Source organism: Symphalangus syndactylus, chromosome 13 (assembly GCF_028878055.3).
Source record: "Symphalangus syndactylus isolate Jambi chromosome 13, NHGRI_mSymSyn1-v2.1_pri, whole genome shotgun sequence".
Classification (NCBI taxonomy): Eukaryota; Metazoa; Chordata; class Mammalia; order Primates; family Hylobatidae; genus Symphalangus; species Symphalangus syndactylus.
Window position 1 is genome coordinate 31,968,086 of NC_072435.2, and position 13,555 is coordinate 31,981,640.

The following is a 13,555-nucleotide window of genomic DNA, read 5'->3' on the forward strand; positions in this document are numbered from 1 at the left end:
AGGATTCACCTCTTGCTGTGGGTATATATTCCCCCAATTTAGAAAAGGCTAAAAGGAGATTCGATCTTCCCTGACTTTTCAGCAGCATGAATTAAGCGAGTTGGAAGAAATCCTTGTCATCTTTTAAGTTACCATTAGCTGCTTACAATTAGCTAGGGCCAGGATCCGAGGGACCCGAAGGGAAAGGGGATGGTCTGGGTTGGGCTCCCCCTGGGCAGTAGGAGTGCCGGGTAGGTGTGGACTTACCCCTTCCAGTTCTCGCGGAAAAGGAGGAAGCTGGGCTTCAGGAGCGGGAGGCGGAGGAGTGCTGGCTGAGGCGCCAGCAGGGGCAGGAGGTTCTAGGGCATGCTCGCCAGCTGACTCGGGGTGACCCGTGCCATGGTGGGGGGCCTCAGCCTCCCCCCGAGGCTCCTCTCCCGAATCCGACAAGTCTTTTTGCTCTGCAGGGGACTGGGAGCAAAAAAGACAATTTTCCTTCAATGTGAATAAAGGCTGCACCACACAGCAGGAAGGGCGGGCAGGGGTCAGAGGCTGGAGCTGGCTCAGCTTGCGGCAGCTCCGGCGCCTGGCAGGAAGGTGGGGAGAGCAGGCACCTGCTGCTGGGTTCTGCTCAACAAAACCAGCTCTCCCGGCTGATGGAAGTGAGAGTGGACTACGTGCCATGTGACTTTGCAAGGAGCTCTACGGTGTATGAGAAGCAGGACCCTCGTTTCCAAAACTATGGGCTGCCTGGCAAGGAGCTACTTCGCTTATGGGCCTTGGTGATCAAGGAACAGGGACGATCATGCAAAATATTAAAACCCCTTCAGGATCTCAAAAATACTGAAGTGGGGGAGCTGGCCATCAGCACCATTTCTGTGCTTTAGGAAAGAGGGAGGCGGGCCTGGGACCCCACAGGGAGAAACCAGGGAGGCCGGGGTCAAGGGCTTCTGCCTCTCGCTACAGTTCTTCTAGCACTTTCCATTTGTTCTGTTTACACCCAGGATCCAGAAAGTGCTTTCCCACCTCAGTGAGTGCAGGTTTGGGGTGACACAGACACTGAGAGCTGGTTTTTGCATCAGTGGCAGGCGGGTAGTTCAGATGAAGGAGGGGGGCACATCCGCAGAGCCCCTCGGCCTAGGATTCTCCCAGGTGCATCCTCAACACCCTGGGCAAGGGCTCATTTGGAAAGCTGCCAAGGTGAGAGTAGCCGGTTCTGGAAGTCTTCCTCCCCACAGTACACACCCGGCATCCTTTAAGGTGGTTCTTGGGACTCCGGCAGGGCTTCCATGGGCTGAGAGCTCTGTGGCCATAACTCCAAGACTTTTCTTGAGAAATGGGTTAAACACCTGGTGTCCCTCCAGTCCCCAAACCTCCCTCTTGGCATCGTCCAAAGACATGGAGCCATTTCTCGCACTCGGTGACCTACATGACTACAGGGCTGCCCCGTCTCCCTGTGGATGTGGCTGTGTTTCTTCTGGGTGTGAAGTGGCTGACCTCTTTAGACGGGGTTTGGGCACTACTTAAAAAGCAGTGATCTGGGAGGAGGAAAGGAGCTACAGAAAGAGGATGTAACAGAATGTGCACAAATTCGTAAGAAAGCAAAAGCAATCTTCACATCTCAAAAGTAATCAAGGGGACACTGTCGCCTCTTTGTATCCAGGGCAGATCCACAGACCAGCTGCTCTCTAAACCTACACAGGACACCGTGGTTGGTCCAGCCACCCATGTTTGTTGCTACTTTATGGTGAGAGACTTAACACCTCACAAGAGAAAAATTAAACCCAGAGCTCTGTGGGGGACTGCCTATCTCTAATTAGAACCACTTGAATTTTTTGTAATCCCTGCTTTTGAAATGTAAATATTCAAACATCCTCATGGCAATTCAAAATGCTAAACAAGAGGACCAAGAAGTAAGTCATAAACATGGAAATCAAGACATCAAAACAGGATCAAATTTGTCATCTTCGGTTAAGATGAATGATTCCTACAAGTGTTGAGAAGTATTACATCACTTCCTCTCTCAGAAGGGAGAATTAACAATGTCATTCCAGCATTTTCTACTCAGGTCCTAGCATTTCTCCTGGGCAGGAAGCGTAAGCTCTAAAGAACAAAGGTGAAGCCTGGAGTTTTTCAACATGTCTGATAAAATCAGACATCAAGATTTTGCCAGCCTTTGACCTCACCCTAAAATACACATGGCTGGCAAAAATCACGTCCACCAGGGCTAAGCTCATCACACCAACGGTAAGCCTCAAAAGCAGGTCTAAACACCCTACGACCACATTTTCAGTGATACTGTACTTTCTGCTAAATAGCGATTCTGTAACTGCCTTCTTTTTACCAAATGGGCATTATTCTGCTAGTACAACCTCAAAGCCTCCCCGCTTCAGATTAACAAATGCTCTGGAGAGAGAGCAACTGAAAGAAATGTTTAGTCTTTACAAATAATGGAACAGTCTACATAAGGATATTTGAATTCTCTTCATATTAAAAAGAAAAAGAAAGAACTCTACCTCCATCCAAGGCAGTTAAGAAAGAAAGGTTTCATTTTTGCCCTGGAAACAATGGTGCATGTAAACGCAGGCGTTTTGCCGAGACAGCAGAGCCCTCCCCAGGAAGCGCAGGCATGGGAAGGCAGTAACATCCCTGTGCTGCCAATCTGGCCATGGCTTCGTTTTAGGCGCTAGGACTACAATTAAAACCACACATGGCTTTTTCTACCCTGGAACGATAGGATTTGGCAACCTCACCCAAGGCTAAGTGATGCCACCGGCACCCACACGCAGGCCACGGTCCCAATCTGCAGTGTGCTAAAGTGCAATCTGGCACATCAATGAGACCCACAGAAAACCGCTCTGTGGCTTTGCCACTGAACAAAAACAAAAAATCCCTAGGCTGGCAGCTTCATATCTTTCTTTTCAACTCCAAATCATGCTGAATCATGATTCAGCAATAAAACCTGAGCATACAGAGCTGTCTCCTTTGAATGGCGTGAGGGGGATGGTGGAGAGGAAAGGGCTCTTCTACTTGTACTCCATCGGGTGGTCTGAGATCTCGTTTACGGAAAGGTAAGTCAGCTGGTCCCACAGCTGATGAGACTTCTTGATTTTTGAGCATCAAGAAGTTGTTAAAGTCACTATAAGTGACATATGAGGGGCAATTAGGACAATTTAAAACATGGACTATATATTGGAGGATATTACTGAATTAACATTTTCGTAGGAGTAACATGGTAGTAAGGCCATGCAGAAGAATGGCCTTATCCCTATGAGACACCCGTGGAAGAATTTAGGGCAGAAATGTCACATGGGCTTAACTTCCAGTATGAGAGCTGAGGGCAGCAATGTTAACAGAGAGGTCAGAGGCAAGATACCCAAGTGTTTGCAGTGTCACTCTTTTCCAAGGATTTGAAAATTTTCAAAATAAAATGTTGAAGCAAAAAGGGTGGGGGGGAACCTCCTCAGTAAAACAACGGCAGCAGCTCTAACAGCTCACTCCCAGCTCGGCTTCTGGAGAGCAAGACAAGGATGGGTTGATGACCTCCACAAGAGAGAATGAAACCAGAAGGGCTCTCAAACCCTCACTTCTGACACACACTGCAGCTGCTCCCTGCAGGCCCTGAACCAGAAAGCCAAAGAGAAACAAAGCCAGTCACCCGCCTTGTGTGTTTACTTTCCACCTCACTCACTGCAGAAAGGACTCCAGGGCCATGTGGACACTGTCCTCCAACAGCAAAGCAAACACGCTCCTCCCGCTCCTGGCCTCAGCACAGAGGTTTCCCACATGCCTCTTCGGCGATGGTGCCACAGAAGTGCGAGTGACAGTAGTGGGCAGCCCAACTCCCAAGGCTGGAGGGCAGTTATTTTTAGAAGTCCATTTAGAATTGGCTATGAGCCAATATTTTGATAAGAACTATACTTGGCATTTTATTTTTAATTTTTAATTTTTATTTTTAATTTTTTTTGAGACGGAGTCTCACTCTGTTGCCCAGGCTGGAGTGCAGTGGTGCAATCTCAGCTCACTGCAACCTCTGGTTCCCGGGTTCAAGCGATTCTCCTGCCTCAGCCTCCTGAGTAGCCGGGATTACAGGCATCTGCCACCATGCCCAGCTAATGTTTTGTATTTTTAGTAGAGATGGGGGGTCTCACCATGTTGGTCAGGCTGGTCTTGAACTCCTGACCTTGTGATCTGTCCGCCTCGGCCTCCCAAAGTGCTGGGATTACAGGTGTGAGCCACCGTGCCTGGCCTACTTGGCATTTTTTAAAATGCCTTCCAGGCTAGCCTTCCAATTCAACTCCAACGTGTTTATCTAATTGGCATAGACTCCTTGATGGTCATACATGCAAATTAGCCTGCAAATCACAAAGCAACAAAACCCCCTTAGCTGTGAAAACAGTACTGACACAGCAGCTAGTGACTTTAAAAGCACTTTAAATTCATCTGAGCAAATATTACACGTTACTATTTCATCTTGCTGGTTGCCCTAAAGTATTCAGATTTAAAGAATTTCTGATCCCTATTATTTGTTTTAAACCAGGGGTTGGCAAACTGTTTTCTGCAAAGGGTCAGATACTAAATATCTTAATGCTCTGCAAGCCACACGGTCTCTGTCCAAATACTACTGCTGTAGCAGCCACAGGCTACCACAAAGGGGATAGCTGTGGCTCTGTTCTTGTTGGCTCATGCCCACAATCCCAGCACTTTGGGAGGCTGACGCAGGAGAACTGATTGAAGCCATAAGTTCGAGACCAGCTTGGGCAACACAGCAAGACACCATCTCTAAAAAAAAAATTTTTTTTTAATTAGCCGGCTGTGGTGGTGGTGCCTGTAGTCCCACCTACTCAGAAGGCTGAGGCGGGAGGATTGCTTGAAGCCAGGAGTTCCAGACCGCAGTGAATTATGATCACGATCCTGCACTCCAGCCTAGGCCAAAGAGTGAGGCTCTGTCTCTCAAAGATAAAAACATAAACAAATAAAACAACAGCAAAAAAACAAAACAAAAAAACACAGGTGGCAGTGCTGTGCCTTAATTTGCTAACCTTTGTTGTAAACCAAAAATGGTTCAAAAGATAATAATAAAATGCAAAATTCTAGAAAATCCTGATTTTACTGAACACCTGAGGAATGACTATAACATCTCCAACAGAGCTCTAATACACCCAACTCCTGAGACTTTACTACTCTCTAAAACTAGAGAAATGCACCAGTCCTTTGGTACTGACGGAACCTCCAAAAGACAAATCATAAAACCACGTCACTAAGCTGTACTTGTCAGGGCCCAAGGGAGAGGAGATAGCAGAGGCAGATTTATCTTGGAAATACCTGGAGAACCAAAACAAAACTAGAAGAAAGTTTTCATGTTTCTGGATTGCTTCTTCAGCAAAAAAAATAACAATGGGAAGGTTTCACGAGTCAAAGTTACAAGCCTAGTAGGTAAGTCCAGGCTAACACACAGGTATCCTGGGAGGGGTGTGTTGGGAGACGTTTAGAACCATTTTCCCCTCCTCCCCAAACCCCCACAAACACACACCCGATCCCCACAGAGCACTTCAACATTGCTCAGGAAAACCGGGCCACATCAAGATAAATGCTGGCTTTGGGACAGGACCTAAGACCAGCAGCCGTGAGTCCCAGATCGTGAGAGCAGCTTCCAGCCTGGGAGGGGACAGAAGCCACAGGAGAACGGAGTTGATGAGATTCTCAAATGCTGCTATTACCAACAAGATGCAGACATCCTCAAAATGCACCAAATTCAGCACAACACTTGGTCACTCTAAAATGCTGCAATGGGTATGAGGTGCGGAGTGCTGCCGCTGGGCATCAGTGGGACTGTTGCAGCAGGTATCAGGTAGGGAGCGCCGTCACTGGGCATCAGTGGGGAGGGACCATACATTATTTCTGGATAAACAGTGGGGGTCCCCATGCAAGCTGAGTCACTGCCACACAGCACCGACTAACTTCTGACACAACTCTGACCTTCCACACTGATCTGTCAGGGAGAGAAGCCGATGGCTTCAAGGTAAATAGCATCCATCGTTGTCTTATCACAGAACCCTGCTGCCGTGCCAATCAGACCTTCCACAGGCTGCCAGCTCATTGCCATGAATCAGGTGAGGTACTTCCAACCACACTGCGACCCAGACACCCGGAATCCAAGGGAGAAGCAGCCTCATAGACACAGGGGATAAATATAATGCAAACAAATGAACAATTACTCTAAATGCACGTATGCCAAGTTGGTTAGGGCCAATAAATCCAGCCTTAAAGGTCTTGTTTCCCCCGTAACCACCATTGCTCTCCTCCTTTCCCTCCCTCCCTGACTCCCTCCCCACCTTCCTTCCTCCCTTTGCCCCCTACTGTCCCTCTGCTGTTGGTTTTCCTAAGGTACAGGGGCATTTCTCAAACAAATCATCGAATTAGGAAGACGCTTTCTAACACTGTTTCAATAAATGGTACTCTCTGAGCCCTTTCCACAACAGACCCATCCTAACCTCTCTCCATGGTAATCTAAAGCCACCAGGCCTTTTCCTTCCAAGCTCAATGTGAAGGTGTAAAGGCCTCTGCTTAGATCTCCCCGTCTGTGGGCAGAAGTGGCCTTGGCAACGCGACCTGGAAAAGAGACTCTCAGTAAAGAGAGAACAAATTAGAGTAACCAAGTGAAGAGAGAACGTACCGGCCCCTTACCTTTTGTCCTTTATCCTTCTGAAACACAAAGACGGGCGGAGCAATGGCAGGCTTTTCTGCAAAAAGAAAAATTAGTTTTTTTCCCCCCAACACTATATGCATACAGTAAACAAAGCTACATTTGTTTGTAATATGTTAAACATATATATAAATAAAACTAGTAACTCTGGAGAACATCAAATCGCTTAGAAGAGTGTCTTGACTTGGATGCCTGGATGCACAGGTGTGCTGGGTTTGTGAAACGCACCCAGAATGATGTGACGTGTGCCCTCTGCTGTATGTATTTATCATCAATAAGGAGCTTTCAAGACTCACTGAGAGCAGGCGTGTAAATGGGAGTGGGAGAGCAGTGGAGAGTGTGGCAGCGCTATTTGGTGCCATCAACCGTGGCCTTGCAGGAATGTGGCGCAGAGACACCAGCTTTTTATGTGGCACCTCCTGAGTTGCAAATGTTAGAGACTAATTTGGCTTTTTAAAGTTTACAGGCCAGAGGGCAACCAAAAAGGGCCGCGCTGCTCGTGCTCTCTGCAGACAGTTCTGGTAGAAGAATCCTAACGCTCAACCTGGATCTCTAAGTGAGTGCTGCTTGGGAGGAAAGGATGTCTGGAGTTGCTAGAGGTCTGAGAATCCATCTGCACAGCGACTGAAGGAAGAAACACTCTGAGGTGTTCTGTCACTTGATGGGACAAGAGCAAGGCGGCCTGTAATGCCCACGCAACACCATCTGTCTCCTATCCAGGGGCAGCCAGATCCACAGCCCTGTGCCACTCAGCCCCGGAGTGCGTGGCAGCCCAGCTTCTGCTGCCTGCACGGGAAGCACAGATGAGGACTGCCTCGACCCCACAAGGAGGCGCAGACCAACCTGCCTCATGGCCTTGGGCCTGCATGCGCTTTGATGAACCCTGGGGGTGCTCCCAGGGCCTCTTTCACCATTCAGGGCACTGAGGGCCCAGTGTGGAGGCCAAGCAAGAGCAGCTGTGACTCTGGTGAGTGCCCGCTGCGGGCTGCGCACTGATGCCTCCGCAGTGAGCAGGATTTGGGAAGAGCCCTGCCTTCACAGAGCTCCCCATTCGTGGGAAGCCAGACATTAGCTAGGAAGCATGCGATGCCCGTGATCACGACGAACGCACTCTGCCTGGGCATTCACCTGGTCTGCTCTGGAGTCCAGGGGAGGTCCCTGAGAAGAGGGGGCTGTGCTGGGGTCTCAAGAAGAGCTGGAAGGGAGAGCAGCAGCAGCTCGAAGGCACAGCTTGTGGGGTGATGGGGGCGGGGGCAGGCGGTAGGCATGCTGACTTCCTGGGGAAATGTCATAAAAGGCAAGGGGATGCCTGGGGTTGGTTTAGGTTGAAAGCGAACAGTTTGGGGAAGGGAGAGTGAGGGTGGCTGTGGGGAGACCAGGTGGGTAGTGACTGAGGTGGAAAGGGACAGCACCAAGATGACCAAACAGACACCATCCCACTCCTGCAGAAGCAGGACAGCCTCTGGTCTTGACCTTGGGGCAACAGTCCACAGCCAGGCAGCCCACTGATGGTGACATTCCACCCCCCAATGCTCCCCAAAGCCTCGGCACACCGGGGTCCGATTCACTGTGTACAGCCAAGGCGAACACTGGGGTGAGTGGCGTGCACAAGACCCAGGGGCTACAAGGGAGCAGGTGGGGGTCAGATGGGTCTCCAACCAGACTTCCAGGTTTCCCTGAGCAGACCTCTTGCCAACACAGCGCACAGGTGCTTCTTGACAAACATGAATGAATGCACCTATACCAGGCAATAAATGATGTCAAAGGAATGCTGGGGGACTCTGGGACAGAGCAGCAGCGTATCCACACCATGTCTGCCACCAGGATCCTAGAGGTCTTCTGGTGCTGCGCCTGTACCCCACAAGCCCAGCCCTGACCTCTGCATTTGCCTCCCTGCCAGCTGCCAAGGTGACAAGATGCACAGGAAGGAGCCAGGGTTTGAGCCAGCTCGGCACTCTCCAACCCCATTTTCTTCAGGGAGTTACCCACCCCTTGTCCCCCCCACCCCCCAGATGGAGCCAAGCTCAGCCCCAGCTCCAGGCCTGACAAGGAGAGCCCCGCATGCATCGGCAAACACGCGGCACATTAACAAGGCCAGGCCTTTTCGCTGGAGGTCCTGGGGCTGCTGAGCTGCTGGTGAATGGCCCTGAGGCTGCCAGCAATCCCATGTCACCGAGAGGTGCCTTGGACCAGAGCCAACCAGAGGGTATCAGAGTTACAGAGGGAGGGGGAAGACAAAATCTGGCCTGTGTTCGGCCCTGAGTCAAGCTTGGCCCAAAGCTAACTCTGCCCCCAGACTTTTCAGTGAAGCCAATCCGTGCTGATTTTTGCTTAAGCCAGTTTGAGCTCGATTTCTGCCACTTGTCACTAACAGACTCCGCCCTGAGAGAGGCGCGGTCCAGCCACTGCAGACTGAATTACACACATGCTGCACTCCAGCATCTGTGGAAGAGACCTTGGACAGGCCTCAAAGTGACACTAAGATGCTTTCTTTCTCTTCATAGCAAGTGTCACTGCCTGATCCACTCCATATTGATGGGTTTATGGTCTGTCTCACCCATTAAGATATAAACGCCATGAGATCGGAGACTGCTTTGTTCCCCTGGGTACCCCATGGCCTGAGAACAGTACTTGGCACACTATATGGATTCAACAAACACTTCATGAAGGGGGAGGGGAGGAGGACATTAGTGAAAATGTGAGGCGAAGACACTTGGTGTCAGGCTAGTAAGGAAGGGCTAGAACAGAGAGCACCATTTGGACGGGAGAGGAGTGCCTGCTGGTGATGAGAACTGTGTCAGTGGATCTGCAGGTGCATGGAAGGGACTGCAGCTATTTGAGTAACTATGGGAGGCCTAGGCTGGCTGTGGTGCCAAGGTCCTGCCTGGAGCCTTCTGGACACAGAGCAGGGCTGGGGGGCATGGGCCAGGAGAGGGACCCTCTGATGGAGCAACAACCCTGCCCTGTGCTTGGACATGTGACCCAGCTGGAGACAGAGGGAGGCTATGGAAGGGGACGTGAGGGTCGAGCTCTGAAAGGAACCCCCCAGAGAACAGAAAGCCAGGGTGACGTCCAATCAGATCCTCCCCAATTGCCTCCCATCTCCTGTTCCTGTATCCATCCCTGTCACCATTCAGCCCTCCTTTCCTTCTCTGCCTCTACTCTCACTCCCTTAGATCTGGCCTCCACAGAGCAGCCAGAAGGACTATCATGAAATGCACACTTACAACTGCAGTGTTGGCCGGGCGCAGTGGCTCATGCCTGTAATCCCAGCACTTTGGGAGGCCGAGACAGGCAGATCACGAGGTCAGGAGATCGAGACCATCCTGGCTAACACGGTGAAACCCTGTCTCTACTAAAAATACAAAAAATTAGCTAGGCATGGTGGCGGGCGCCTGTACTCCCAGCTACTGGGGAGGCTGAGCTTGCAGTGAGCTTGGAGTGCGCCACTGCACTCCAGCCTGGGCGACAGAGTGAGATTCCGTCTCAAAAAGACAAAACAAAACAAAAACTGCAGTGTCGGCCAGGCACTGTGGCTCATGCCTGTAATCCCAGCACTTTGGGAGGCCGAGGTGGGCGGATCACCTGAGGTCGGGAGTTCCAGACCAGCCTGACCAACATGGAGAAACCCCATCTCTACTAAAAATACAAAAACTGAGCCAGGCGTGGTGGCGCACACCTGTAAGCCCAGCTACTCAGGAGGCTGAGGCAGGAGAATCGCTTGAACCTGGCAGGCAGAGGTTGCAGTGAGCTGATATTGTGCCATTGCACTCCAGCCTGGGCAACAAGAGCGAAACTCCGTCTCGAAAAAAAAAAAAAAGAAAAACAAAACAAAACAAAACTGCAGTGTCTCCCAGACTAGAGGCTGAGCGCCTTGAGACAGGCCACACCCAGCCACTCACCCTCCACCTCCCACTGTGGTGGCACTGAAAAGCCCGCTGTCCCTGCACGCCCCACACTTAGGGTGCACTTCTGGACTTCTGCTTGGTTTAGTCCCACTACCAAGAGCCCGTGGTTCACCTTGTTTTCCGTGGCCAGTGCTTACTCCTGCAGGGACACCATCTCCTTCAGGAAGCTCCCACTGTGAGAGGCGTGCCCGCCCTGCTGCACTCCCTCCCGAGCAGGCCTTATATCCTGCCACAGGGCACGCAGAGACCATGGCCACAGCAGCTGGAACAGCCTATCACCCAGCGCACACCGCATCAACACCCTGCAATGAGTGTTTGAACTAGGCCCTCTCTCTGTCGTTCATCTACACAACACCAGCTGCTATGCACTCACAAATATTTACTAAGCCCTCATTCTGTGCAGGGCGCCACAGGAAGAGTGGAGAACAGGAAGCTGAGGGCAGACGCTTCAGGGGAAAACATCTGACTGAAAGGGAGGGACGTGTTTGCACTTGGTGACCAGGCACTGCGGAGCCCTGGCACTCCCAGACGGGTGTGTGGTGACAGCATCTACCCCAGATGTAAGTTCTAGAAAGTGGGGCCTCGTCTGTTCTGTTTCTCTCTGTATTCTCTGTGCCAAACACAGAGCCTCACAATTAACAGGCAGTCAACTGGCAATTAGGGAGTGAATGAAATGTCACATGTCACAAGGACTAGGACCCAGGGAGGCATGGTCAGGGCTTTCCAGAGGAATGGAACCAAGAGGATACAGCAATAGGAGATGAACTTGGCCCATCTCGGCCCACTGGGACCCCTGCTGATAGCAGGTCTGGCATTCATGACTGATCCAGCCACTGCACTAACAGGTAGAAATGAGCTTTAGTCACATCTCCACCCAAAACACAGAGCGTCAGTTACTCACGCTGCATTTCTACTCAGACCAAAGGTTGATCAACTGCAAATCAGCACGGCTATTGCAAACAGACAACACACACAAGCCCCATTCCAGGCAGGACCGCCCCATTGCCCCCGACCACCAGAGGCATGGGTTGCTGTTCGTAACCATTCCCTATCACCAGGCTGATTCTGGCTATATCAGTGAGGAAGCAGCATGTGTTCAGCTACCTCCAACTCAAGTTTGGGGAATGGACAGGCAGCCAGAAGTAGGGCAGCCTTCAACAACCTGCTTCAATTCCTAGCCCAGCGTTTCTGTCACAGGTCAAGGGAAAATCACCACTGGAGATTTCCAGAGACCCACCATGAAGACCTTTAATATTAAAACAGGAATCAAATGCAGACTCTTTGACCCAGAATCTGTCAACCAAGTGGTTAGGTTTTGTTTTTGTTTTTGGTCTTGCAACATGCTCCCTGTTGAAACCTAGTTTGTAAAAATGCAGTCTGTCTGGAGATTGACTTTACACATCAGTATATTAAGAGATTAGAAAACCAATAAAGGCACAGTGGCTCATGTTTGTAATCCCACCACTTGGGAGGCTGACGAGGGAGGATCACTTGAGCCCGGGAGTTGAAGACCTGTCTGGGCAACATAATGAGACCCTATTTCTACAAAAAATAAACAAATAGCCAGACATGGTGGCGCACTCTTGTAGTCCCAGCTACTCGGGAGGCCGAGGTGGGAGGACTGCTTGAGCCCAGGAGTTAGAGGCTGCACTGAGCCATGATTGTGCCACTGCACTCCAGGCTGGGTGACAGAGTGAGACCTTGTCTCAAAAACAGAGAGAAAGTTAACAAACTCATTTGACCAGATGCTTCCCAAAGTTATTTGACCAGGGAGTCCCCCCATTTCCAGGGACATCCATGATGAGGCCTGAGAATGACGTTTCATGGACCACCGTGGACAACACTGGTGTGTGAAGTGGGGGAGATTCTGAGCCCCTCCTCCTTGGACACAAGTCACCTCAAACAACATGTGAGGTGCTGCTCTGGCCCACCACATACTTCCTCTCTGGCCTCACCATGGCTTTCTGGGGCACTGCGCACCAAGTCCCACATGGCTACTGCTGAATTCAAAACCCTCGTCCCATCCAGCATCCTCTACCCTGCAACCCTCCTCAGCTCACATGCCCAGACGGCACCCAGCCTGAGCCCAACAACTGTGATCCTGTGATGATCACAGACCCGGGCCAGAGAGAGTCCCCTGCTGCCCCTGGTCCCCCAGGAAAACAGCAAGGCAAGATGGCCTGGCCAGAAACTGAAAGGAGTGAGCCCCTGCTGGCATCCGGGCCCACAGTGCTGGCTCTCCCTCCCGTCCCCTGCTACCCTCAACCCACTTGTGAGGCTCAGATGCAAAATGGGACCAGCTGGGATTCCCCAGGACAGGGCCGGTGTCCTGGTCCTGGTCTTTGCAGCCCCAGCGATGGGCACAGACAGGCTAAGAAGCAAGCCAGCCCCAGCACAGGAAGCTTGGCCATCTCTGCTCTCCTTCCCAATTTCTGCCAGATGTTGGGAACCCCTTAGACCTGCTTGGCCCTGCCCCCCAACCTCCGCCCAGTCATCCTCATGTGGCTATGGCTGTCAGGGTGCTCTGTCCCACCTAGTTGAGCCTGGGAACCACTCAGCCAGCTGCAGAGAATGAGAAGATTCAATCCTAATATTCGCTCAGCAATTCCACACATCCCAGCACCCACTGTGCACTAAGAACTGCGTCGGCCTCTGGAGACACAGCAGTGACACAGGGAGATACGTCCCTATCTGTCTAGAATGCCCATCACACCTTATGGAACATATGACACAGGGGAGGTACAGCAGGCCCTGGGAACATAGAGCTGGGGCTTCCAAACCAGTGAGGCTGTGAAGGGAGTGAATCAGGAAAGGCTGCTGGGAGAGGGGCTGTCTGGACAGAAGGACAAGCAGTATTTCGCCACGTGACCAGGAACAGGGAAGCACACAGCAGCAGAGTGAGGAGTGCTGGAGGAACCACGTCAGGGTAGCACATGCAGCAAGCCTAGTACTGTGCTAGTGC

General features: G+C 51.2%; 1 protein-coding gene across 15 annotated transcripts in view; it reads right to left on the reverse strand.

Annotated features, from left to right (window-relative positions):
- The window catches only part of RANBP3 (RAN binding protein 3), a 62,735-nt gene that overhangs the window by 35,428 nt on the left and 13,752 nt on the right, over positions 1-13,555 (reverse strand). For 4 of the 15 annotated variants that reach the window (XM_055238258.2, XM_055238256.2, XM_063615840.1 and 1 more), the window contains exons 2-3: positions 6,667-6,722; positions 247-450 (exon numbers count right to left, since the gene is read on the reverse strand). The exons of 3 other annotated variants lie outside the window; for them this stretch is intronic. In XM_055238258.2, the coding sequence (XP_055094233.1) occupies positions 247-450; positions 6,667-6,722 (260 nt within the window). Of the gene's footprint in view, positions 1-246; positions 451-6,655; positions 6,723-13,555 lie in introns of those variants that run through there. 8 more of the 15 variants (XM_055238260.2, XM_055238259.2, XM_063615842.1 and 5 more) reach the window with 4 other exon arrangements.